Source organism: Chrysemys picta, chromosome 24, assembly GCF_011386835.1.
Source record: "Chrysemys picta bellii isolate R12L10 chromosome 24, ASM1138683v2, whole genome shotgun sequence".
NCBI classification, from domain to species: Eukaryota; Metazoa; Chordata; order Testudines; family Emydidae; genus Chrysemys; species Chrysemys picta.
The window spans coordinates 12,430,504-12,458,326 of record NC_088814.1 but is presented as its reverse complement, the minus strand read 5'-3'; the positions used below and the strand labels follow the sequence as shown (position 1 = coordinate 12,458,326).

Here is a 27,823-nt window from a genome sequence, read left to right as displayed (position 1 = left end):
CCAGTCCAGGCTGCTCCTCTTCCCAGAAGCATGCGGGGGTTGGGGTTGGGGCTGGGGCTAGGGCAGGCCGGCTGACAGCCCAGGACTCAGGGTGGCTGGAGCTGGTGCTCGGGCCGGCCAGGGCTGGAGCTGCCCCGCTCTCCAGGGCTAGTTCCGCCCGGTCTCCGGCACTCAGGCCGCCCAGTGCTTTGGGATGGGCGGCGATTGAGCGGGCTGGCCTGGGGTTGGGGGCACTCGGGCGGGACGGCCCAGGGCTGGGGCAGGGCGGCTGGCAGCCTGGGCCGGTCGGTAGGCCAGGACTCCTCCGACTGCAGTGGGGGGCTCAGGGCTCTGGCAGGGGAGGGGTGTGGCCTCAGGCAGAAGGGGCAGGGCCAGGGGCTAGCCTCCCCGAATGGGCAGGTTACGCGCCGCCTATGTTGTCTGCCTTTATAGGCCTGCGTCCAGTCAAGGTTCAGGTGTGCGTCTGTCACAACACACTGCGCCCTACCAGACTTTGCAAACTGAAAACAAACCAGTGAGCAAGCAAACACCTTCAAGAACTCACTCACTGCCCCTAAGCACCAGGGGCTTGCCTGCCTTCTCCTCCCACATTGCTCCACTCAACCTCCCCTGTTTTCAGCTCTGTCACCGCCCCCAGTCAAACTCCTCAGAGCAGGATGACGGTGAGTTCCCAGAGGTGCAGTTGTCATCCCTGGCTTTCTGGGAGTCATGCCTGAGCCACCTAATCCTCTCCCTGCACCGGTCACCTGTCTGGTGCATCCCCAATGCTGCCAGCTTCTTCGCGGTTAGCTGGTACGCCGGGTCATTCCTGGAACTCTTGTTCAAGTTGAACAGTTTGCTGTGCCTCACCCCAGTGAATCACCAAAATCTGTCTGTGTCCCCCCCTGCGCCCAGTCAGCAGGGCACTTGGTCGGTGGCCCTTGCAAATACAGAACTCTTGGTGGCGGGTGGGGCCCCCTTTCGGGGAGGCTAGTCTCTGGCTCCGCCCCTTCCTCCCCCTGCCACAACCAGAGCCCCGAGCCCCCTACCACTCCCGCAGCCAGAGCCCTGAGACTCCTTGCCCCCCTCTGGCGGAGGGTGGGGGGCGACCAGAGTCATGAGCCCCCCACCCACCGCCAGAGGAGCCCTGGGCCAGCTGGAGCCCTGAGCCTCCACCCCTCCTATGGCAAGAGGAGCCCCAGGCCAGCTGGAGCCCCTCCCCTCCCCCAGCTGCACCTCCCCAGACCCCAAGCCGCCCTGCGGGAAAAGCTCTTGTTTTGTCTCTCTTCCAGAAGAAGAACCTGCGCTTTTAATATGAGCCATGCAGGTTCCGGGGTGGCTGAGGAGGTGGTATGTGTCACTCAGCTTCCTGGGTTCAGGGAGATTACTGGTGAACCCAGAAAGCTGAATAGCAGATACCGCCTCCTTGGCCACCCCGGAACCTGCATGGGGCATAATAATAAGCAAAACTGTCCCCCACCGAACCCTCAACCGGCGGCTGCGCCACCACCCATGTGCAGAACATTCCCTGTGTTTGCAGCTCAGCAGTGAGAATGAAATGGAAGGGTTAAATGCAGAGCTGCTGTACTTGAACAAGGGGGGGTTGCTTCCATTTCCTGGGAGTTGATTGGCTGCCTTTGGGATAGAGAGGACACAGGACAGTCTGTCTTTTGCTGGGAATAACACAGTGAAGGCAGGGACTTGTTCAGCCTGGAAATACCCTGGTCAGAAGGGAGAGAGACACGTGTCTTCACCCGAGAGAAGCCAGAAGCCTGTAAGAGGGGGTCTTGCTGGACCACTGAGGGGAAATACAGGCGTGGTTTTCCTGAACCATGACACCTTGCTCTGAAGTATGTGGCACTGGCCGGAAACTGAACTAGTGGGACGGTTGGTTTGATCCGATACGCCGATTCCTGCTTTCCTCTGTCACTAGTGTGAAGATCTGTGTGACCTGCTCCAAGCCTCACTCCGAAGTTTGTCCAGCTCCCTGGATTTAGTGAAACAAGCCCAGCACCCAAGGAGCAACAAACCGTCTGATCGGACTGAGGGAATCAGAGGTGGGGTGGGGGGACAGCGAGCTTAAAATGAATGAAAGGAAGTAGAATGGCCACATGGTGGCAGAACAGGGTAGAGGACAGCTGGGTTGCTATATTGTAGAGACCAGCATCTATCACTCCATGATAGTTACACATCCCTGAGGTTACAGCTTCACGGATCCACCTAGCTCCAGAAGAGAAACAAGCTGGGTAAAATGGACCCCATGTTCATCCCCGGTGTACGTCTCTGAAGTTAATGGAATAGGACCAGGAGTCCCTGAGGCCTGGTCTGCACCAGAACAGTTACTCTGGTGTAACCAAGGCAGGGAGGAGTGGGACTTTTTTAACCGGTATAGTTATATGGATCCAAGCCTTAGTCAGATGTAGTTGTGCCCACAGAAAAGCAACTTATATTAACATAGCTTATTTAGCTTCCTGAACCAGAATAAACAGCACTGCTATGAGGACTGTTATACTGTGTATACGTGCGCACGCATGCAGATGTGCATAGGGGGAGGCACGTGTGTGTGTTGGTACATACGTGGAGGGTGTAGGGGAGGTTGGGTGTGTGTTCATATGGGGGAATGTGTACAGGGTGTGGTGGGGGTACATGTGTGTGTCAGAACATATGTGTATGGGTGCAGGTATGCATGGGGTGTGTGCGTGGGTACAATTATGCATGTGGGGATGTCGGGGGTGGCGGGGTGTGTGTCTGGATGGGGTGTGCATGTGTCAGTGTTGGGGTGTGCACATAGCTACGTGTGTGTGGGTGTCAGGGTGTGTATGGATGGGTAGGAGTGTGTGCGCATGTGCATTGGAGTGTGTGCATGGGAATGGGTGTATGCACATGGGTATGAGTGTGTGTACATGAGTGTTGGGGTGTGTGCACATGGGTGTCAGGGTATGTGGGGGAGTACAGGTGTGCACGCATGGGTGTTGGTGCGAGTGTACAGGTGTACATGGGTGGGTGTCCACATGTGGGGGGTACAGGCATAGATGCGTGTCAGGATGTGTGGGGGGTACAGGTGTACATGTATGTGTGTTGGTACAGGCACACATGCGTGGATGTTGGGGCGTGTGGGGGTGCAGTGGGACGCACCTGGGTGTTGGGACGCTTGTAGGTACAAGCATGCACACATGGGTTTCAGGATGGGCGTAGGTACATGAGTATATAGAATCATAGAATCACAGAACTGGAAGGGACCTCGAGAGGTCATCTAGTCCAGTCCCCTGCACTCATGGCAGGACTAAGTATTAACTAGACCATCCCTGACAGGTGTTTGTCTAACCCGCTCTTAAAAATCCCCAATGATGGAGATTCCACCACCTCCCAGGGCAATTTATTCCAATGCTTAACCACCCTGACAGTTAGGAAGTTTTTCCTAATGTCCAACCTAAACCTCCCTTGCTGCAATTTAAGCCCATTGCTTCTTGTCCTATCATCAGAGGTTAAGAACAATTTGTCTCCCTCCTCCTTGTAGTTACCTTTTATGTACTTGAAAACTGTTATCATGTCCCATTTTCCAGACTAAACAAACCCAATTTTTCCAATCTTCCCTCATAGCTCATGTTTTCTAGACCTTTAATCATTTTTGTTGCTCTTCTTTGGACTTTCTCTAATTTGTCCACATCTTTCCTGAAATGTGGCGCCCAGAACTGGACACAATACTCCAGTTGAGGCCTAATCAGCGCGGAGTAGAGCGGAAGAATTACTTCTTGTGTCTAACTTACAACTCTCCTGCTGGTACATCCCAGAATGATGTTCACTTTTTTTGGAACAGCGTTACACTATTGACTCATATTTAGCTTGTGGTCCACTATGATCCCCCCGATCCCTTTCCGCTGTACTCCTTCCTAGGCAGTCATTTCCCATTCTGTGTGTGTGCAACTGATTGTACCTTCATAAGTGGAGTACTTTGCATTTGTTCTTATTGAATTTCATCCCATTTACTTCAGACCATTTCTTCAGTTTGTCCAGATCATTTTGAATTATAATCCTGTCCTCCAAAGCACTTGCAACCCCTCCCAGCTTGGTATCATCTGGAAACTTTATAAGTGTACTCTCTATGCCATTATCTAAAATCATTGATGAAGATATTGAACAGAACCGGACCCAGAAGCGATCCCTGTGGGACCCCACTCATTATGCTCTTCCAGCATGACTATGAACCATTGATAACTACTCTCCTGGAACGATTTTCCCACCAGTTGTGCACCCACCTTATAGTAGCTCCATCTAGGTTGTATTTCCCTGATTTGTTGATGAGAAAGTCATGTGAGACAGTATCAGAAGCCTTACTATGTATGGAGGTACAGATGTACATATGTGCATGTCATGGTGTGTATATGGGTGTAGGTGCAGATGCACAGGTGTTGGGTGTGCATAGCTATAGGTGCACACATGGGGTTGTTGAGGTATGCGTAGGTACAGGCATACATGTATGGGTGTTGGCGAGTATGGGGTTATAGGCGTACATGCGTGCATGTCAGGGTGTGTAGGTACAGGCAAACATGCACTGATGGGTTGTGTGTAGGTACAGGCACACATGCCTACATGTTGAGATGTGCATAGGTATGGGTGTACATACACAGATATCAGAGTGTGTGTAAGTACAGGTGCACATGTGTACTTTTTGGGTGTGTGTAGGTACAGGCATAGACATGCAGATGTCAGGGTGTGCGCGTAGGTACTGGCGCACATGCATGCCTGTCGGATGTACATAGGTACAGGCGCACACACGTGGGTGATGGAGGGTGTGGGGGTACAGACATAGACGAGTGCATATTGAGGTGGGTGGGGTACAGGCGTACACACATGGGTGTCGGGGTGTGCGTAGGTACAGGCACACACACACACACACACACATTGCTTTAATTACAGGTAAAGCAGCCAATCATCCTAGCGAAGACTGGCCCTCGCTCCCACAATCTGAGCCCCGCCCTCCTGCTCTGGGCCAGGTCCTGCACCGAGCCCAGGGCGGCCCCTGCCCTCCCAGCGGCTGCTACAGCGCCCAGCGCACACCCTCGGGCAGCAGGCGACTCCCTCTCCTAGGGCTCAAGGGCCAGGGGCGGGGCTTGAAGCTCAGAGGCGGTACCCAGAAAGAACAGGAGGCGGAGCTCGGGCTGGGGGCGGGGCCCAGGGAAGGAGGCGGGGCTCAGGGCCCAGGAGGAGGCAGGGTTCGGTGTGGGGGCTGGGCTGAGGGCCCGGGAGGCGGGGTTTGGCTGGGGGCGGGCCCAGGGCCTGGAGGCGGGGCTCGGGCTGGGGGAGGGGCTCAGGGCCCAGGAGAAGGCAGGGTTCGGTGTGGGGGCGGGGCCCAGGGCCCGGGAGGACGCGGGGCTCGGTGTGGGGGCGGGGCCCAGGGCCAGGGAGGCGGGGCTCGGTGTGGGGGCGGGGCCCAGGGCCCGGGAGGCGGGGCTCGGGCTGGGGGAGGGGCTCAGAGCCCGGGAGGAGGCAGGGTTCGGTGTGGGGGCGGGGCTCAACGCCCGGGAGGCGGGGCTAGGGTTGGGGGCGGGGCCCAGGGCCCGGGGGCGGGGCTCTGGGAGAGGGCGGGCACTGCTGGGTGCCGCGCGGTGACTCGCCCTGGGAGCCGCCGCCGCTTCCTAGTAAACAGCCGGGCCGCGGGGCCGCGGAAGCCGATGTCCGGCCGCGGCGCGTTCCCGCTCAGCCCCCTGACCCCCGCCCCCGGGGCCGCGCCGCCCCCTTCCGCCCCGGGGCCCGGCCTCATGCGGGGCGCCAGCCCGGCCGGAGCGGGGGCCGCCGGATACCGGCCCATGGGGCCCGCCGTCGTCCAGTACCAGGTGAGGGCTCCGGGCGGGATGGGGGCGGAGGAGGGCGCTGGGGTGTGTGGTTTGGGGGGGCTGGGGTTTGGGGAGGGCAATGTGGGGGGGGACTGGGTGCGTGGGGGGGGACACTGGGGGGAACTGGGGTGTGTGGTTTGGGGGGGCTGGGGTTTGGGGAGGGCAATGTGGGGGGGGACTGGGTGCGTGGGGGGGGACACTGGGGGGAACTGGGGTGTGTGGTTTGGGGGGGCTGGGGTTTGGGGAGGGCAATGTGGGGGGGCTGGGTGCGTGGGGGGGCACTGGGGGAGAACTGGGGTGTGTGGCTTGGGGGCTGGGGTGTGGGGGAAGCCACTGTGGGGGCTGAGGGAGGGCACTGGGGGGGAGTCAGGGGCTGGAGGTGGGTGGGGGGCTGAGGGAGGGCACTGAAGGACCCGTGTGTGTTGGGGGGGGCTGGTGGAGGGCACTGTGGGGGCCTGGGTGCGTGGAGGGAGGAGCTGCGTGTAGCCCGGGCTGTGTGTGGGGACGAGGGCACTGGGCGGGGGACGACTGTGTGGGCGGGGGGAGGGCACTGGGAGAACTAGGGGGTGTGGGGAGAGGACTGGGGAGGGACGGGGGAAGGTGCCATGTGGTGCTGGACAGGAGGAGGAGGGTGGTGGCAGCCCCAGGAAGCCCCCTTTGCTCCCCTGCCATGGGTGAGTTTCCTAGCCCCACACCTAGCTAAACACCATCCTTCCAATTTGCCCCTGTCCCTGCGCACCCCGGGGAGCCACACTCCAGCCCAAGGGAGGAAATGATTTCCAGTCCAGTGCCCTGATGGGGTTGGGCTCTCCACCAGCTGGAGTGCCTCTGCTGCCCGGGGCTGCGGCAGTGGCCCAGTGGCACGGCAGCCTCTCAGGTAACTAGGTCTCACACTGTTCAGTGCAGCAGTCCTTACACCACGGTGGCACCAGGTACACTCCGCTTTACAGAGTAGCCACCTGCCTCGGTTTCCAGGTACTCTCAGAACGTGGCCCCACACAGAGCACGTTGCGCTAGGTTACACTGGGTCACGGCAGCAAAGTCTGCATTCAAAACAATGTGTCACGCTTGTCATGTCAGGCACAGATGGAAAAACCTGCTCATGGACTCAGTTTCTGCCTGTGCATCCAGCAGCAGGCAGGGTCTAATTAAAACAGAGTGTGCAGCAGTAACCCGGGATCAAGTGGGCAATGGTTACACTACGTTAATTCCAGCTCCTCCGCTCTGGCTCTTATTCCACAACGTAATTTGGAAGAAGTAGGGAAAGGGGCCTAAGATGTCAACTGAAGAAGAATCTGTAACTTTGCTAATTGGGTCCTGAGACTTGGAGATCTTGCCCTATGGGTGGATTTACCATGGGGCTGGATGTGATCATTCCATTTACTAGTTTAAAAAGAAATGGCTGTAGCAGGCCTACTTATGGACACCCTGTTCTCTAAAGCAGTGGGGAACTTGGGAGAGGTATATGGCTCCCCCCTCCAGGGACTCATGGGAATGAGCTCATGCTTCACTTCCTGTTTCTGAATTCGGCTGAGATCCTTTCAAGATGGCTCGGGGTGGGGTGTCACCTGGTAGGAGCTGTCACTTGGGGGGTTGTTTTGTTTTGGAGAGGATGAAATGGAGATGGTCGCTTCTACTTGAAAGGTAATCAGATTATATTGACCAGAAGCTTGGTGGCTTTTATGGTGCTTAAAACAGCATTGTGTATGTTTGGGGGAAGGGGTTTGTGCATGAGAATCATTAGAAAATAACAGGACAGGAAACAGACCCCAATCAATTCTGTTCTTTGCTGTTTTGGTGCCCCGACCGGGTTCCCCGTACAAGAGTCTGGTAACTGGACTCTTTTAGGGTATGTGCATTGCAGCTGGGAGCATGGCCTTCCAGCCTGGGTAGACAGACACACGTGGCTGAAAATAGCTGAGGCCCAGGTGACGGTATGCGCTAGCCACTCCAGTACAGACCCAGGGAGTTGGACAAGCTTGTACTCGGGCGGCTAGCCTATGGTGCAGCATCCACACTGATACTTCTAGCTTGCTAGCTCTAGTAGAGCTAGCCCATATCTATGTACCCGGGCTGGGAGGCACACTTCCAGCTGCAGTGTAGACATATGCTCTCAGGCTGTTCTGTGGAGGTGATAAAGCTGCTTGACAGAGGGGTGGGGTGGAGAATGGAGTTGCTTTTCTTGGGTCTTGTAGGGGAATGTGTGCATAATATCTATGGATAGCTGTAGTACTCAATAGGAATGTACTAGAATTCAGCCAACATCTCTTCCACCCCCCCCCCCCCAAAAAAAAAAACACAACCAACAACAACAAAAAACCAATTGCATCAAACAGCCCTTTTCGCTTTCCCAGGTGCTGAGAGGAGGTAACACTTGTGGGCTTGATTTGGCTACTTGGCAGCCCACTTGCTGCTTCACCTCTTCTGAGGTGGTGAGCTGGATCATAGACATGCAGTAGGCCAGCAAGCAGCCCTCTGCGCGCAGCTTTGGATGTTAGAACCTGCTTTAGAAAATGTTGGCCTGAATTGCTTAGCTAAGGTTGGATGGCAAGCCAGTGGGAGAGCTGGGAACAGAATCCTGATTCCCTTCCCTGTGTCTTAGTACAAGACTCTTCTTCCCCATACAGTTTCCAAAAAGTACTATGGGATCTCTAACACATACCAGACTTGGTTCTTGGATTAACATCTCCTCCTTAGGATGGCAACTGTCACAGTGCAGGGTGATATCACAGACTCCGTATTGTCAAATGAGAATTTTATTCCATGGAAATCTAGCATGTGATCAGTATGTTAAAGAAACTTTGTCCAGATGCTGTTGCAGATTGTCCCCTATGCAGCCTCTGTTTACACATTCTTTTCCCTGGTTCTCCATGGCTTTTAGCCACTTAAAGTCCATGAAAAATGGTGTTAGCGGATGAACGCTGACTCACTTGTGGTGTTGCTGTGCAAACGCTCTCTGTGTCAGCAGCATAGGATGTTGTAAACAGCCAGCAGGAACTGCTGCACGTGAATCCATGTCGGGGGCAGCCCTGAGATTCACCTGGGGTTTGTGGGACGGTCATTCTGTTTGTGTGAAAGCCAAACTGTTCTGCAGACAGCTAAGTGTGAACCTCAGGCGACGATGGTGTTTTCTACTGAAGCTTCTCCAGTTCCCTGTTTTCCGTTTCCCCTTTAGCAGAGCTCTCATGTAAGTCAATATTTATGCGTATGTTTTGCAGATATAACAGCTATGCCCAAATTTTAAATTTCCTGCATATAGTTTACCTGAAGAAAGTTGGACGGATAGTGGAAACAAATGGAGGGGGAGGGAGAAGGTTCCTGCTTACCAGAAACTTCTATGCTCAAACTCTGTTCACTATTTTTTTTTTAAACATCATCTTAATAAAATTTTTAAATCTGAAGCAGGGAATGGACACTGGTTTCTGGAGTGGAGCTGGCCAGCGAGCCGAGCTAGGGAAGTTTGGGAGTCAGTGAAACAACTGTCTGTTGTCTAAAGCGTTCTTTGTGAGGAGTGTAATATTATAACTGTCACTCAAACTCTCTGCCCTCAGCCTGGTCATGCTGCTGGGCTCCTGCAGGCTGGTGCAATTCGCTCTGAGCAGGCTGAAGGGTTGGGTAAAGCTCTCTGCCAGTGTTTAGGAGACCTGATTGTTCTACAGTCTCCAACTAGCCCATCTTCCACCCCTCTGCTAGTCTCCACCTGCAGGTCACCAGCCCACCCCCATTTATATCCACAAATTACAAAACAACACATCCCCCACCCTAGGAAATTTCCACATTGAAAACATCATTAACACAGAGTTAAGGCTGTTCAAGTTATTCCCTCAAACACCCAAAAGCGAGGAAGTCTCAAATCAAGATAATATACAAAACTCTGAGCATTAACCCACTAGGGTCCCAACTCTTGACCACGCTAATATGTTGTAACATGCGCTTTCCTTTCAACGGTATCACCCGCAATGCTCCTATCCTAGCATCTTTGCATACTGTACAACTTCTGTGTTCTGTCTGTCTGGTGTAGAGTACACCTCTACCCCGATATAACACGAATTTGGATATAATGCGGTAAAGCCACGCTCCAGGGGGGCGGGGCTGCACACTCCAGTGGATCAAAGCAAGTTCGATATAACGCGGTTTCACCTCTAACACGGTAAGATTTTTTGGCTCCTGAGGACAGCGTTATATCGAGGTAGAGGTGTATGTGGAGATGCTAAGATGGTGTCATTAAACTAGTCAATAAAGACCCACATCTGAAATTTGTGGAAGGTGCCATAGGGCAGGACAGAGGTATGCTGACAAGGGTTTGTTGAGATTTAGGGCTGGGATAACAAGGGGTGCTGTGGGTCACGATTGGGATGCATTCATAGCGACTACATACTTGTCTCCACACTGGCTGGCTGTAGAGAGTAGTATCAGCCCTTCACTTTCATGGCTGTTCCTCACTGGAGTCTCACAGCACTAGATCAGAGGGGGGTGCTGCCGTCTGTTCAGTGCATCTGGAGGACGCTGACGTAGGCCCCATGGCCACATTAGATTCAGACTTGGTGTGCCTTGGTTTAGTTGGGGACTTACTCCACAGTTCAGGGTCTGAGGGACACAGTAACCATCAGTGACTCGGGTCTGTGCCGGGGAGTACTCTCTTTAATTGGTGGATTATTAACATGATACGTTAATCCTTCTACATCCTTGTGTATCACTTGGCTGTTTCATTAACAGCTCGAGCAGGGAGTTTGAGCAGGTGGCTCGTCTCGGCATCAGGGGGGTTTGTCTCTGTTAATCCCCCATGCATTAGTGGCACCAGAGTCTTCTAACCTGGTGGTTAGTTACTGGCATTCCCAGAATAGCCAGACCCTTGTCCTTTGCATGGCGTCCAGCAGTCGAGTTTAGACAACAAAGGGGGGTTGAGTAAGAGGATCAGAAAATGGACGATTATTCAAGCTTTGCCAAGGTGCTTGGCACAATACAGAATGAGGAGACCCAGTCAGTGCCTCCCATGAGCTTGCCAGCTAATTCTGACACATGGGTGTCCAGAGGAGTTGGAGGCAGTGCAGGGCCCTGGCAGAGGTCACTGCTGAAGGGCTTAGCAGAAGGGGTTTTGAGGGAAGGGTTTGAGCAGTGGTGCTGGGGACTGTTCGATCATGAGGAGAACTGCATCCTAAGCATAGAAGGAGTCGGACAGAAAACTGGCTACAAAGGGGGACGCTTGGCTAGAGTGAAGACAACTGGTGAGCAGAAAAAAGACAAGTCTGGAGACGGGCAGAGTCTTGATAGTGAGGTGATGCAGCCGGAGCTTGTTGCAGCTGGCAAGGGAAGCTCTCGAAGGGATTTGAATAAGGGAGTGGTGTGGTCTGAGGAACCAGTGAGGAATTTAATTGCAGTATTTCTGCTGTGCTTTTCACCTCGAAGGTGGAAGTGCAGCCATTAGAGGCTGAGTCCCAGGCTGAAATGCTCCATCTTGATCACACAGGGACCCAAGTGCCATTTGTACTCTTCAATGCAAATTAGGTGATGGTTTAATTCAGTCAAAATTAGGGCATCCTTCATGTGCAAGGGCACAGATCTAATGTTGGGCCTAAGCTATCCGACCATGTTAAACTGGTTACATTCTGGTGAAGAAAGAGCCGGCTTTATGATACAGTGCCTTCAGTTCTTTTATGTAGGACCTCTACAAAACTGTTGTTCTCTTTGCTGCCCCTAGTGGCTCTGCCCTATAAATTAACTATCTCGGGTGCTGATGTTATGCCAGAATAGAAATAGAACAGAAAGCTACATGTTCCATTAGAAATGGTTTGATCAGTATTTGCTGAATGAGAAAGATCTTCTTTCCAAGATGTTTAGAGGCTGTTTGAAATAAGAGTTGTTTGTTTGTATTGCAGTAGCACGCAGAGGCCCCATAGTGCTGTACACACAGTGAGGCAGTCCCTGCCCCAGAGAGCTTGCAGTCTCACTGGGATATGATTTAATGGGTGTAACGCACAGTGACGGGAGTATCGGTAATAGGAATACATGGTTATCTAAGGCAGATAGAGATATATTTCACAGGAGTTTTTAATGTGAATCTGCACCAGGCCACTTGTCTGTGGTGTAGAAGTTCGCTCCAGTGGAGGGACTCGAAGTGGGGTGTCATGGACAAAGTGCCAGGCCAAGAAGATTTCAGCAACAGCAGCATTTTGAATGACTCTGAGAAGGGATCAGGGTTGCTAGGAGTCAAGATGAGAGCGAATGACCTGGACTGGGGTTCTAGCCGAGCAAGGAACTATCTGTCCTTTAAAAACAGCGACATGGATGTGCTGTTACGCTGGGGTGTAACCCTTCCTTTCCCGAACGGCGATGGTTTGAGAGGGCAGGTTTCATCCGAGAGATTATACATCTGAGTTAAACTTTGTATGGTCGCTTAAATCATCTGCTTTCTCTTTTGAGGAGGGAGAGGCGACAGTGAGTCATACCCAGCCCTTTGCCTCCAAGAGGAAAGCACCTGAGGTGGTGAGATTGGCGTTAATCTAGATGTAAAATCTCTGTGAAACCTGCTGTCTGAGGCTTCCACTCCACCCATCATCAGTTCTTTCTCTGCTGCCTCTCTTGAGAAGCGCCCCCACCCTACCCCTTTCTGCAGATATTCCCTCAACTCCTCTCTTTTCTGTAGTCTTCCTTTCCTCAGCCGGGGTCTGGAGAGGGCAGTCCTTACCGGGGGGCCAGTTCAGTGATCTGTTTCCCTTCTGAGCTTCCTGTGGGAATGTAGTGCTGCTGCTAACTGTGGCCTGTGGTGTAGGAAGCTAGTCTTTTCAGCACTCCCTTTTGGGTGAGAATCGTACTCTTTTCTCCTTATTTCATTTTGCCTTAATGCTTGGGCTACAGATTAAATTCCACAAAAATCTGAAGAAGTGGGTTTTTTACCCACGAAAGCTTATGCCCAAATAAATCTGATAGTCTTTAAGGTGCCACCGGACTCCTCGTTGTTTTTGTGGAGACAGACTAACGCGGCTCCCCCCTCTGATAGATTAAATTCTTCTCCCCTTTGCTGTCTCCTTCCTTTCTCAGATTTGCTTGTGATGTTTTCACTCTTGCATTTACTTTTTACTGTGCCGTCTCAGTTTGTCTCTTCCCTCTGCCTGTCTGAGACCATAAAGTGTGTGAGTCTATCGTCTTCTGTGATGTTTTGCATGCAGGATGGCATGGGTTTAACCTGGTATGTTTCAGTGGCAGGTGCAGAAGTCTCAGGTTATACGGACGTTTGTACAGTGCGCTGGGGAGACTGAATGTCAGAAATGGATTTTTTTTTTACTCCTATTAAATGGACCCTGATGTGCAGCATAAACTGACTTGTTTCTCTCCCTTCCCTCGGTCTCCCCCATTCTCACCCTGGGACCTTGCGGTAGCAGCGAGCAGTAAAGCTGCCATTGTGGGTTCTGGCACAAGCGTTGCTTCATGCCCGGATTGAGTTGAAGGTAGAATCCTCTGACCTGTAACATCTGTGGCTTCGCAGGCAAATCTGTCAGGACCCAAATCTCTCGGCTGGTGCTTGCAGCATCGCCAGCCCGTGACTAAATTCTGCTCCGTGGTTCTGGCCGTTACTTTGTTCCCAGTCCCTTTTATTCACTACCCTCCTGTCTTCAGATTTTAGCGCAGGAATAGCCTGACTTCTGGCGTTCCTTTTCTAATGAAATACAACTAATCTCCAGTCATGCAAATCCTGACCCCGCCGCAGTCTCCTTACACCAGGGGTTCTCAAACGGGGGGTCGGGACCCCTCAGGGGGTCGTGAGATTATTACATGGGGGGGGGGTCGCGAGCTGTCAACCTCCACCCCAAACCCCGCTTTGCCTCCAGCATTTATAATGGTGTTAAATTAAAAACATTTTTTGATATATTTATAAGGGGGGGTGTCACACTCAGAGGCTTGCTGTGTGGAAGGGGTCACCAGTAAAAAAGTTTGAGACCCACTGCCTTACACAGCTGTAGTCCTGCTAGGGGAGAAGTCTGTACTGGGATTTCCAGGAGACCAGGCAACATCTTAATGTTGCCTTCCTCTGATACCTTCTGTTTGAAGATTTTAATGCCCTTGAACAAACTGAGCTTCCTGATGTCCCTGGGGGGGCAGGTATTATCCCTGTTCTACAGACTGGCAAACTGAGTCGAGGGGAAGTGAAACAGCCATAGACTCAGAATGCCACGCAGGCGTTGGGCCCTTCTGCAGCATGGATAATGTAGCTTCAAAATCCAAGAGATCTCTCGCATCATTCTGAAAGCTGAGCTGAAATCCTGTTTGAACAGGGTTTGTTTTGCATGTCAGAACAGTAAACATTGCTGTTTGGCTTATGGGGATTCTGGAGGAACATGCAGAAATTGCCTTCACTGGGCATCCATCCAGGCCTTGCTTCCAAAGCCCCAAGCAAGAATACATGTGGCTCTCTCCATAAATGTCAGTGTACACAAAGTTGGATCACACGCTTCTGCCATGTCAGGAAAGCCCCATTTGCTCTTTGTTCTTAAAGGCTACACTGGATTCAGTTTTGGGAACTGACGGATAGTAACAGTAACTACGGCCTGTAGGATCCTGAAATGCAAACCAGAGCAAGGACCATATTCTGGTCTGCACCAGGCGTACCATGGACCTGCCCCGGTCGCAGCAACCTGTCTGTTTCAGTCACCGTTGATTTCCTACAACTTTCAACCATATCCCCTGCCCACTGCCTGCCTTGGAAGTGCTTTCTGTGCACGTGTTCTTTGCGGGGAACTTGATACTGCATCCTAGTGGCACCACTCCTCATTTTCATTAGACAGATGAGGTCTTTTGGATTATCCTTTCCTTAGTCCTGGGCACCGAGAGGGTGTTGCTCCTTGGTGTGAAGTTGTAGAGAAGAGCCATTACATTGGGACAAAGAGGAACAGAGAATTAGGGTACGTCTATATTTACCTCCGGGTCCGGCGGTAAGCAATTGATCTTCTGGGATCGATTTATCGCGACTTGTCTAGATGCGATAAATCGATCGCGGATTGATCCCAGAAGTGCTCGCCATTGACGCCGGTACTCCTGCTCCGCGAGAGGAGTACACGGAGTCGACGGGGGAGCCTGCCTGCCGCGTGTGGACCCGCGGTAAGTTCGAACTAAGATACTTCGACTTCAGCTACGTTATTCACGTAGCTGAAGTTGCATATCTTAGTTCGAAGTGGGGGGTTCGTGTGGACCAGCCCTTAGAGACTGTCTCTTCCCATTACTTTCTGAATCACTCTGTTTCTTTCTTTAAACAATGTGTGACTCAGGCTATATCAACACCACAAAGATGAGTCAACCTGTGTTAGGTTGACTTACAGCCATCGCATGAATTACTGCGGTGGTGCATGTCCACACTACTCTCCTTGGGTCGGTGGTGCACATTCTCACCAGGAGCACTTCCACTGACCTAAGAAGGGCAGCATGGAGAGCAGAGAGCCTGGTCTCTCAGCTCCACTGGCAGCTCCCTGCCCCACAGGCTCCTGGGCTCCCAGCAGGCTGCCTGCCTCCATCTCCCTGTTCCCAGCTGAGGAGGAGTGAGATGCAGCGGGGGTCTAGCTGTCCGGCTTTCACAGCAGAGCCATGAAATTGACAAGAATGACAGCCAACAGCTGATGTAAGGAACCCCAACAACACTGACACAAGCCCTGAGCCTCTCGCTGAGGTGGTTTTATGATGCCCACATAGCAGGGGAGTTACATCGGTGGGAGGAGCATTGCACTGTTTTGTCGACAAAACGGTGTAGTGTAGACAGGGCCTCAGACTGTCTGGCTTGGCTTCTCTCTGCTCACCGAGCACTGAAGTTAGTTCTCCCCTTCGGTTCCCTGCTTGCAGCGTCTCCAGTTCCTGGCCTGCCCCCTTCTCAAGAGGAGCCCTTGGCAGGCATGTAGGTTTCTGTCATGCAGGCAAATGTTCATCAGGAAGCGTTCCAACCTCATGTTACTTCTGAGGGAAGCTGACGCCAAGCAGGGCTCCCAAAGTGCAAGAGGCCTATGCATTGATCTGGAATGAACCACTCCACTGTAGACTGCTCCATCCATGCTTTCAGCTTCTGGAGGGAATAGAAGCAAACATTTTCTATCCCACTTCCAAATGGCTCCACTCATTCTCTGTTGGGATTTCTGATCATTGTCCAACATCTTCCTTGGAGTGTAATGTCCAAGCTTTTCCCTTAGCTTAGTCCATCAGCTGGAGTAATGTGAGGAGTTCTAGGTGGCAGGGTCACTGATCGAGGATTGTGGAGACTAGAGACCCTTGCAGACCCCAGTCAGGATGGGCATTATGTGCTAAGAGCTGGGACTCGCTTTGATGATGCTGGCTGTAACACACAAGCCAGTACCATGGATACTGCAGGTAGAACTCAAACCAGGAGGGGCTTTGCTCTGTCCTTGAGAGGATTCTCTAAGCAGCTGTTTAACAAGGCCGCAAGGATAAACCAGGAGATGGGGAATCTACTTGTGTGATTCCACCTTTCCAGTTCCTCTCACACAAGGGATTGAACCCAGGTCTGTGACGTGCTGCCTGGACAGAGGGCTGAATCTGAGCTGTGGGTGAAGACTGCTCAAGCACTAGTGGACGTGATGCCGAAGTCAAGCATCAAAGATCCCTTTGTCATGGTGCTGACCCTTCATTTACAAACATGAGGCCTCCCTTCTCCCCACTGGAGCCGCGTGGTCTCTGCAGGCTTCCCCATGCCAGGTCAGCTGCAAGAAATCTTCATACAGGCTGTTATCACTCATGGCAAGCTTTCAGACACACCCTCTGAGCTGATCCAGGCTCCTCCAAGTCCCTCCCCAAAGAGATCTCCTTTTCCTGCCCAAGCTTCAGAAATCTGACCAAATAAAATAGCACAGTGAGTGAGGTGGACACATCCCAAGAATGACAGTCAGGGGTTGGTTACTTTAGAGCAGGGGTTCTCAATCTTTCTTTCTGAGGCCCCCGCCGACATGCTATAAAAACTCCCTGGCCCAGCTGTGCCACAACGTTTTTTCTGTATCTAAAAACCAGGACCATTGTTAGGGCAAGCAGGGCAATTGCCCAGGGCCCCACACCACAGGGGGCCTTGCAAAGCTAAGTTGCTTAGGCTTCAGCCCCACGTGGCAGGGTCGGGGCCCTGGACTGCAGTCCTACGTGATGGGGCTTTGGCTTTCTGCCCTGGGCCCTAGTGAGTCTAATACCAGTCATGCTTTGCGGATCCGCAGGTGGCCCCGGACCCCTGGTTGAGAACCACTGCTTTAGCGTGTGTATGTGAGAGGAATAGCAAGTTATGAGATTAGGAGTTGAGGATACCACAGAGCCATTGCACCCTGGCTGGCAGAGACTTGGCCAGGCCAGGCCGTGGCCTTTGGAGACTTCCTCTCACTTGGGCAAGCTTGTCATAGGCTTACGCCAGAAAAATTACCAGCCTAAACTACACCAGTCAGCTTTAGGGCTGCGTCGAAATAGTTGCCCTGTGTGAATTTCCTTGCTGTTGATAAGCCTGAAAGTCAAGCTGGGCATCCCCCTTCTGTTTCACCACAGTGAAGGTTCTTTCAAGTGATTGCACATGTCCGCCCATTCCGTTCTTGGTGAGCATGAGCCCTGCGCACAGTCGCTGGAAACGTTTCCTCTGGCTTGACTGCCCTCAGCTGCTGCGTGTCTGCTCAGCCGACCCCGAGCTCCCTCAGTTCCTTCTTACCGCCGGTGACGGTTCTTGGAATTGCTTGGCTTGCCTTAGCCAGTGCTCTGCGTGTTCACTGTAAATTAATTCTAGAGTTTTCTAGTTTTATAGTGTTAGTACTTAGTTAATAGTGTAAGTTTTCTTTTTTGGCCGGACTTAGGGTTTTTTCCATTACCCTGCACCAAGGGATGCCTCGTCACCGGCTTCAGGCCCTGCGTCTCTCGGGTTAGGCCGGTGCCCGTAAGTGACCCACGCTCAGGCTGCCTGAAGTGTTTAGGAGAAGCTCATATTCAGGATCATTGCCAGATCTGCAAAGACTTTAAGCCTCAGACTAGGAAGGACAGACAAGCCAGGCTAAAGTTTTTGCTCATGCTAAGACCTCTGTCAGAGCCCAGTAGGTCAGACTCTGCACCGAGTGCCTTGGCACCAGTTAGATGCCTCCCAGTTGCCTGAGTCCCAGCACTGCTCATTCTCCCCAGTGCCTAGGAAGAGGCATAAAACCCCTAAGCAGGCCGCTGAGAGGGGAAGGTTGCTGGCGCCAATGTCATCTAGGCGTGGGGATAAGAGTAGAGTGCAGCCTAAAGCCAAGCACTCCCCTTCTCTGGCACTGCCAAAGCTGGCAAGCATTGATTCCGGCACCAAGGCAGGTGCTGTCGAGGCCAGAGCCTGAGGGTGTGCCCGCTACATCTGCGGCACCGCGCTGTCCCGAGACCATCTCGGTACTGACCATGCCGGATGCATCTACAGCAGCAAGAGATCTGCTGAATCTTTCGGTGCCGGAATTTCCAGTGGCGCAGGAGACCATGCTCTTGGTACCAGCAACATCGGTGCACCACTTGGTACTGTGTCAGCCTCAGTTACCTCAAATTGCACGTCCGTCGATGCCATCCAAGGGGAATCCTGCAATATGGGCTGTACTGCATCATTCTCCAACTCGGCGTTGGTCTTTGGCACTGTCGGGAGCAGCCCCTCCTTGGTCAGCGGAGGGAGAGTCATTGTCCTCTGGATCAGAGGTTGGCTCCTGTGTCTCCCAGCCTCAGAACTGCTCTCATTACTCTCCATTGAGGCACTACCTTCAGTGGGAGGACCACTGAGGGGGTGGCCAGGAGGTCTCTGGGGCCCACCGCCAGACCAATGGCCTTTTTGGAACCCCTGGAGTTTCCCACCAGTTTCTAGGTCGTACATGAGACTCCCTGTTCTTTGTCCTCGGCGAGGTGGGGGACACCTGCTCACCAGGCACCACCTGTTCCTGAGCCCAGGACCAGAATCTTCATCGCCTTGTTGACATTTTGGCCCCAGCAGGGCCGTTGTGTGGCTTTACCTATTAATGAGGCAATTAGGGACCCTGTTAAGGCTCTCTGACAGACCCCTTTGTCCCTTCCCCCTACCTCAAGAAGGGCCAAATGTAAATACTACGTGCCTTCCCAGGGGTTTGAATACCTCGTCCACCCCTCTGGGCTGTCTGGTGGTGTCAGCAGCTAATGAAAGGGAGCAGCAAGGGGCGACCCATAAATCAAAAACCACACACAAGCTAGATCTGTTCAGTAGAAAAGTTTATTTTAGCGGGGGGCTGCAGCTCAGGATTGCCAGCCAGCAAATGCTTTGGGGCCAGTATGATTTTAACGTGGGGGACTTCCTGTTAAAGTTCAGAGATGTGATGCTGGAGACGCTAGGTGGGAGTTCTCCTCAGTTGATGAGGGGAAATCTGTAGCGCGATCTTTTCTGTAGGCTGCGCTGGGTGCAGCAGACGCGGCGGCTAGGTCCATGGCTTCTGCAGTGGCCGCACATGGGAGCTCTTGGCTGCAAGCCACGGGGCTTCCCCAAGAGGTCCAACAGACTTTACGGCACCTGCCCTTGGAAGTGGCATTGCTGTTTTTGCAGCAAACTGAGTCTAAGCTCCATGGCTTGAGGGGCTCTAGGACCACTCTAAAGTCTTTGGGATGGTACCCTGCAGCCCCAGCCAGAAAGCTTTCTGGGTAGCTACAGGAGGGGGGGCTAAACTGCCTTATACGATCTTTAAGGACAAGGTGTACTTGCACCCTCCTCCGAGAAGTCTCTCTAAAATGGTATCTAATTTGCATATTAACCTGTCAGTTTACTTACCTGCGTTTTACCCAGAACCACAGGCCAATAGAGAGGAGCAATGTTTGCACAGCTCTGGTGTCAGAAGAGCGTTGACTTTCTACGTAGACAGGACTAAACAGTTTTGTTTGTCAGCCCAACTACTTGTGCCCACAACAGACAGAATGAAGGGTTTCCCGCTCCCTTTGCAAAGTATTTCATCTTGGAACTTCCTGCCCTCATGTTTATGAGCTGGCAGGCATTTCACTGCCAGGGAGACAGATAGCACGTCCCACGAGATCACAAGCAGCCACAACGGCATTCCTTGTGCAAGTCCCTAACTAGGACATTCGTAGAGCAGCGGCTGGTCTTCAGTTCACACCTTCGCATCCCCTTATGCCATTCCTCAGTATTCCAGAGACGATGCTAAATTTGGACGAGTTGTACTCCAGTCTGTGTGCACATGAACTCCGATCCCTTCTCCCACATTACGGCTTGTGAGTCACCGAAAGAGGAATGCACATGTGCAATCACTCGAAAAGAAAAAACGGTTACTAACCTTTTGTAACTGTTGTTATTCAAGATGTGTTGCACATGTCCATTCCACGGCCCGCCCTCCTACCCCTCTGCATCAGAGCTGGCCGGCAAGAAGGAACTGAGAGAGCTCGGGGGTGGCTGGGCTTGTGCAAGTGGAACCGACTGGAACGAGGGAAACGTTTTGTGGTGGTGATATCCAAGAAGGAATAGATTCCTGCCTGTGCGGACTGTGTCGGCAATCCGGAGTAAAAAGCAGTAAAACTGATTTGTGTCACTCAAGCCAGCAGATCGGATTTCAGTGCACGCGTGGGGGGTTATGTGTGGATCTGTTGACGATGCCATCTTGACGTTGTTGCTTATCAGAGCAGAGATGCGCTTTAAGATGGGGCCACTGGCTCAAGCTTCTCTTGCCTTTTCCCCCCCTACAGCACCACCTCAGTCACAAGAGCCATCAGTGGCTGGCTGCTCTCCATCCTCCGCAGCGTCTATCCTTTAAGCAAGTTGGGGGAAAGAGGGGAAGCTAGCAGGGCAGGAGAGGAAAAACGGGGGAAGAGAAATTAAGAACTATGGGGAGGGAGCAGAGCGAGAAAGCGGCAACAGTGCTGTGGGGGAATGGGCGAGGAGTGGGCCCAACTGGGGGAGCTGGAAACCACCAAACAAGGCCCATAAATGTCCCCAGAACAGCTTCATTTTATTTACCAGGTAAAATGCTAAGCAGTTTGTTTAACAATCTAGTTGGTGATTGCTCTCCGTTTGGGAATATTGTTCAGCTTGCTGGGTGGTGCCAACAAAGGAAATCGGAAGCAAAATGAATTAATTTTGCACAAGTTCTACACAAGCATTGCCCCTTAGAATTCATTCTGTTCTGCGTTTTCAGTGACAGGTGGAATTGTTGAAATTAAATGTTAGAATCTAGGCGACCGGAATTCCCCATACTTCACAATGGGGGTAACTGGAAGATTGCCCAAGGTGACTTCAGGAAGCGCTATGAATAGAGCCCAGATCTCTAGTAAGATAGAACTAAGGCTTATCCATTTGCCACAGTGCCTGTCAGCATGAATGTGCCACATTTATGTGCTTGTCTATCCTGTCTGTAACCCTGTGCCATGCTCTACTCTAGAGCCATTAATATAACCTAGGAATTCTGATACTCTTCTGTGGACCAGCCCCAAGAGGGCACCATGACAGTTTGCCAGTAGATTATACAACTATTTGTGAAACAATAATGACCTGTTGGGCAGCAGCCTACTTCTGCCACTAGTTGCTCCTTTATCTCAAGTGGAGGAGGTCTGTACTGTGGATCTGAAGGTCCTGGGTTCCAGTGTGTTGACAGCCCATGTAGGGTTAAAAAATGTGATTGTGCATTGTGACAAGTCTGTAGTTACATGTGGGTTGAATTACGATTGCCTGGGCAGCCTTAAACTTGGCACTTGCTAACTTTGGGTGCCTGACTTTGCAATCTTAACGTGTTTAAATGTGGACTTTTACAATATTTTTATAGGACCTCCTGTGAAGTTGGCACTGGTTGAGAAACTGGAGGCCTCCGAGCATATCTAGCAGCTGTCAGAACCTTTCACTTGTAGCTCACCAGTTTGCATCCAGCCCAGCTGAGCAGGGAGTAGAAACTGTGCCTGTTTAATGGCTCTTTGGCTTCTCTAGGAGATGATGAGTTGGGTGGAACTCAGTTCCCGTTCCCACAGTCCAAACCCAGATTTTATGCTAATTGGTGAACTCAGCTGAGTGGTCGACAACTGTGTGAGCCATGGAGACTGAACTGCTCCTGTTACGCCTAGAATCAGTGTCTCGCCCCCTTGGGCAGTGTGTGTAGGAGGCTTGTTCTGGAGAGGGCTTTAGTAACTAGGGCTCCCCAACGCTCGCTATATCACCCGACATCCAGCTGAAGTTCTGGCTATATGCAGACAAGCTCATGCAGAGCTGTACAAAACCTGGCCGGGATGTGCACTCCGACGGTCATTCCAGAGTGCACATCTGGAACAGAGAGCCGCAGCCCGGCCAAACGGGTCCCTCTCTGTTTTATTGCAGGGTTTCGTTGCGTTTGCAGCAGGCTGAGCAGAAATCCCTGTTCAGGAGGTTTTGTTTGGTGGCCGAGTGTGCTGGGTGCCTTACGCATCAGGGCTGGCAGCTGCGCCTGTTGAGCCCCTGGGCAGCACTGCTGCTTGTCCGTTACGCGGCTCTTACGTTGAGTCAGTTCCCCGAGCTCTTCTCCCTCGGAGGGAGCGCTCCCCACACAACGGCTCAGTCCGTTTTTCTTCCGTGCTCTCCAACCCCATCCGTCACATGCAGGGCCCAAGCGAAAGCAGTCGGGGAACAGTGGGGGTTGTCTCGACATGTTCTGGAGCTGCCGGCAGCAATGAAATGTTGTCCTGCTGGCTTGGTGACTTTCCCAACCACACAAGCTCCTTGGCATTAGGGAGCCCGTTCTTAATATCTAGGAAAGCAGACCAAACAAACCAGGGAGCCCTGCGGCATTGGCCAGCCAGCGGCCACGCTGGCAGTTTGTCAAGCACCCAAGGGCTGCACTTCATGTAGGTAACATGAGGTCAATTGCAGCCTTGTGTGCAGCACAGCAGTGCTGCGGCAGAGGCTGCGGGTCCCAGCATGCAATGCTCCGGTTTGCTCTGGGTGCCCGGGATCGTACCTGTCTGGGCCCGGCTCTGTGTGGAGGTGGATCCTGGAGAGGAGGTTGAGACGTGAAGTTGTGGGCTTACAGCCTCCAAGGAATGCACTGCTGGATCTCCGGGGGCATCGTGAGATGAGGCCAGAGGTTACAGGATCAAGCATGTACCTCCTGAGGGGTCGTCAGGGCTCATTTAATGTCCCACAAACCGCCCTGGCCCCCGTGCAGCCTTTGTCACCCAATCAGATACTGTCTGCCTAAAGGTCCGTGTAAGTGGGCCAATGGGCCATTAGGGAACTGGATTTTCCCTGGTACTGGGGCTGTCAGGAGAGAGGACCCACCCTGAGCCATGCACACCCCCTCTGGGCACGTGGCACTCACAACCAGAGCCGTGTGAAGGCCGTTGCCATGCTTTAAGAGGCCGTTGTGTGCCCTGAGCCAAGGCACTGCAGCACTCGGGCAGGCACTAGGCCAGTCCGGAGCCAGAACCTCCCACCAGGAGCTGCCGAGTGCGATATGGGTCTCGGGGTGCGCATCCCATGGTGCCCTTGCTCCCGTGTGGTGGGGAATCAGCGTGGTGGCCTAGTTACTGCAGGGAGGGCCTGCCCCAGAGCAGGGAGCCTCGTTCTGTGCTGAGCCTGTGTCCCTCCCCTCCTCCTCCCAGAGGGAAGTGAAAGTGGCCAGGCCTGTGGTGGAACCTGCCTCGACCCCCACAGGGGGTTTCCCATGAACTGACAAGTCTGTTAGCGGGGTGTGTGTGTGTGTGTGCTCCCTGTGGCTTGCACTTCTGCATTTTCTGTTCCACTTCCCTGCTTGTATTTTCTAGAGTAGCAAAAGCTGCAGCTCAACCCATGATGGCACTTTGTGACTCCCCCCTCCCCCCCCCCCCCCCCACAGCTCAGCCAGCGTGCCCCCCCCCCCCACTGCAGCTTAGCAGGTGATGTCGCTGTGCTCCCTCATCTCAGCAAGTGACATCTCTGGGCCCCCGAGCCGCCCCCCCCCCCCACTGCCTCTCCGTGCTCTGTGCTCCCCCCCACACCGCCGCTCAGCAGGGGCCTAGGGAAAACATAGGTGTTCGCAGTGTCTCCAGTCTAGCCTTAAGAGTTGATTAGCAACCAGTTCTCTGTGTCAAACCCGAATGTCGAGGAGCCCTCACCTTGTGCAACTGCCCCTCCTCCGTCACTTTTTGGCTGTGCCGCTGTTCTGCGCCATTGCCCTCCCCCGGGAGTGCATGGAGTGGGGTGTTCTCCCAGCGCCTGCGTGTTCCATTCTGTGCCGCAAGCAGCTGGGTGCACGGACTCCTGGGCCGTGTGGCCTGCTAGAGCCCAGCAGGGGACTTGCCAAGGTAACCGTGTCTCCTTCTCTCCTGCTAGCGTCCTGGGATGCCGCCGGGGAGCCGAATGCCCATGGCAGGATTGCAGGTGGGATCCCCGTCAGGACCCCCCTATGGAGCCGCCTCTCCGATGCGACCAGGAATGCCACAGTCGATCATGGATCCCTTTCGAAAGCGCCTGCTGGCTCCGCAGGCACAGCCCCCCCTGGCAAGCCAAAGGCGAGGGTAAGGGTGTCCGTGCTGGTGACCATGTGCCTGACCTCGGGGTGGGGCCGGGGAGGTCAGTGCGCTGGCTCTGGCCTGGGCCGCTGCATCCCAACCAACCCCAGTTCTGCCAAGGGCTCCAGGCTGGGAGCACATCCTTGATCTACCTCTGCCTCCATTTCCCCAACTAGTGCCCTTGCAGGGGAGCTGTGGGAATCCAGTGCCTGTCACTTACTAATCGCCCCCTGAGCGGCACAGGGCACTGAGAACTGTGCCCCCCCCCCCCCCCAAACAAACACCACAAAAGCAGTGTTGGTGCGAGTGGGGCTCCTGCTGTCACCCTGCTCTGGCAGGCGCCCAGACGCAATGGGAGCTCTGGGTCTCTCCTGAGAGGGGCTGTATGGTGTGTCTGCCCCACGCCCCTGCCACGCTGCTGGCTGAGCAGAGGGAAGCCCTCTGGGGATTGCTGTGGGGGTGGAGGCTGATAGCCGAAGTCAGGGCCTGTGGCAGCCAGCTTTCCGGCACGCAGCGTTCACTTGGCCTCTTCCCCCTTTCGAGCCGAGCGGCCGTGCCAGCACATCCGGAGTTGTTTACAGTGCTGTTAATCGCTTTGCTCTGTTTCTGTTTTCATGAGGGTTTGTTGATTGTTTCTCAGGGGCCCCAGGGCAGGTTCTCCTGGGTCTAATGGAGGCTGCGGCCTGGGTCCTGGGTTATTTCAAAACCTGAATTACCCCAGCTTTGCAGCTCCCTTTAGCAGAGCCCAGCTGTACTGTATGAGGCCAGAGCTCCCGTGCTCTGGGAATCGATGCAGGTTTCCATGCTGTCACAGAGCTGGCTGCCGGCACCTGGGGAAGAGACTCACTCAGGGGAATCACTGGCTCGGTGCGTCTGGGTGATGTTCCTGAGCAGAGGTGGAATTTAGATAAATGGGGAAATGCAGCTGGCTGAGTGAGGGGCGTGAAAGCAGCCGATTGCCGGCAGTGTCCCTGTTTCTGGGGGAAAACCCCCCTCAGAGTCCTTCGTTTGCCTCCTGTGATCTCCACAGCCCGAGCCAGGCCTGGGCTGGGGGGAGGAAAGGTGGAGCGAGGGACCCCTTCCCATGGCATGAGCTCGGCCTCTGAAGGATGGGCAGCGTGGCATTGCGCTCTGACCCATGGCATACACTGCACTGGCTCTGCTCCCTTATTCGCTGCCGATCTACTGGGCCAGGGCTCCCCAGCAGCCTGAGGTAGTGCAGGAGGCAAATGTCCAGAAGCCCTCTCCCTCGCTCTGCCTCCTTCCCAGAGGGGCAGGTACATTTGTCTGCGCTACAGCTCCAAACACTGGACCTCCCGGCTTCCTGTGCTGACCTCCCCTCTCAGCCACCAGCTGATGGTCAGCAGAGAGGGCATCATCATAGGGTCCGAGGTGCCTCAGGGCAGCGCGAGCTGAACTCTGAAACCTAATGAGGACAGTTCACGTGTCCACAATAAGTGCTTTGCTGATTGCCTCAGCGGAAACGTCCAGCTCTTGGAGGATGTTGAGAGGTGCTGGGATACTCCCCGCTCTCCCCATCCTGTCCCTTGCTGTTAGCCAGAGCGCTGCTGCGGTGCATAGAGGTAGCGAGACCCAAGCTTGGGGGCATTCAGGTGACAACCCCCATCTGTTATGAGCTGTCTTGACTGATCAGTCTGTGATGTGTCTTGTGCACTGCTGAGACGGCGTGGCCTAGAAACTCCAGATCTGTTTGGTTGATTCTCGTGCCCTCAGCAAGGAGTGGAGTCTCCAGGGGATTCAGGGCTGGCTCGGTGGCTGTCTCTCCATGATTCGAGAGTTGCTGTGACCCTCTGAGTTCCAGGCTGGAGTTACTGGAGCTGCAGGCCACTGTGACCAATAACAAGCTGTGGTACAAATGAGGCAGTGCTGAGGGGCAGGGTGGTGTGTGTCTGCAGAGCCCCAGTGCATGGGTCTCTGGTCTGACGTGGGTGTTAGAAGCTGCTCAGAAGTTCAGCCTCCGCTCACCTAATGCTGCCGTTCTGTGTGCTGCTTGCAGGCTGAAAAGAAGGAAGATGGCGGACAAGGTCCTACCACAGAGGGTAAGTGCTGCTTCCCTGCTGAGCGAGGGTGCCTGGCTCCAGCCCCGGAGTGGGGTGTACTCATGCCAGTGGAATGGGAATTGTAGGAGGAATGGTTTCTCTTTGTTATGTGCCCGGGGTCTTGAGGCACCCTCAGTGGGGTGGAGATGAGGGGAGGTGAAGTGCCCTCTGTAGCAGCAGGGGAAGATGATGCCCATGGGTTAGGGGCTACCCAGGGTGGGGCTGGGGGAGAGCAACAGTGCCTTGGTTTCGAGAGCCCTGCTGGACCTCCTGAGCAGTTGTTCCCATTCTGAGCCTCTGGTCTTGTTGACAAAGGCCATTCCACTGGGGTGTTTGGTGTGCCCGGCCCTCGCTGGTGCGAGATCACCTGCTGGGCTTGAGCCCTAGGCTGGCTGCAGAGTGGAGAGGCAGGCTCCGAGCTGGGGGCAGTGCCCATGGGGGCAGGAACGTGCCGCCAGCCCTGGTTGGCGAGCGCCCTGCTTGGAGTGCTTGGCAGGTGCATTGCAGGCCCATGCTGGGCACGCGTGCAGTGACGCTACTCCGGAACGAAATGACATCCTCAGAGATGGACTGTGGGGAAGGTTTGTCTTCGCGCCCGCCTGCTGGGGCGAGCCGCACAGCTGTAGAGTGTTAGTCAGGGCCTGAACAGCTGGGATACCTAGCTTCAGACGCCCCAAGCATTGTGGGTGGGGATGTGAGCTGGGGTGTTGAGGTCATGGTGGTCAGGCCCATTCAGCTGGGGTGGGGATTTCAGGGTGTCCCGGGGGTTGTCTGGGGTACTGGACGGCTTTTCCAAATGGCATCAAGGCCGAGCTGGGCTTCCACCTTGCCGGGCTCCGTGATGCTAGTGACTCTGGGCTCAGAACCGTGACTTGGGAGCTGCTGCTGTAGGGTTTGGGGGCAGCGAGCCGTAACGTGTGCACGGCCTGGTGAGGGCGGAGACGGGCAAGCTGTCCCTGCAGGGAAGGGGCAGGCATGCAGTGCGGGCCCACGGCGGTTCTGTGATGGGTTTTCTGTTTGGTAGATCCGGGAGCTGGTCCCAGAGTCTCAGGCCTACATGGACCTTCTCGCCTTTGAGCGCAAGCTGGATCAAACCATTGCGCGGAAGAGAATGGAAATCCAGGAGGCCATCAAGAAGCCCCTCACGGTGCGTAACAGCCCCTGTTTGGGCAGCCCCTGCTTGTGATCCAACTCTTGCTGGAAGGACATATAGCCATGAGCCACATGCAAAAATAGGGGATGGAGCTGCCCCATCTGAATGGGGCCCACCTCGCTCCCGGGCCTTTCCGAAATACGCATGGAGGAGATGGCTCTCCAGTCAGCTGGGACCAAGACCTTTGTGCAGCTCGGGGGCAGTACGGGCAGATTGCAGCCAAGGTCTGGCCTTGTCGGTTCCTGTGTGCATGCTTCTCTCCTGCCCCCTCCCCGATCACTATGGGAGATGGTGCTCCCCCTACCGGCAGCGGGTCTCTGTAGGGAGAGGCTCTGGGGTGGGTGCTGGGTGCTCGCTGA

General features: G+C 54.0%; 1 protein-coding gene across 2 annotated transcripts in view; it reads left to right on the top strand.

The window, feature by feature from the left end:
• Positions 1–5,539: 5,539 nt before the first annotated feature.
• The window catches only part of SMARCD2 (SWI/SNF related, matrix associated, actin dependent regulator of chromatin, subfamily d, member 2), a 35,176-nt gene continuing 12,892 nt past the window's right edge, over positions 5,540–27,823 (top strand). Inside the window, exons 1-4 of one of the 2 annotated variants that reach the window (XM_065577607.1) lie at positions 5,540–5,813; positions 24,073–24,257; positions 26,269–26,311; positions 27,336–27,458. In XM_065577607.1, the coding sequence (XP_065433679.1) occupies positions 5,652–5,813; positions 24,073–24,257; positions 26,269–26,311; positions 27,336–27,458 (513 nt within the window). In that variant the 5' untranslated portion in view covers positions 5,540–5,651. The remainder of the gene's footprint in view (positions 5,814–24,072; positions 24,258–26,268; positions 26,312–27,335; positions 27,459–27,823) is intronic. The other variant, XM_005313371.4, reaches the window with a different exon arrangement.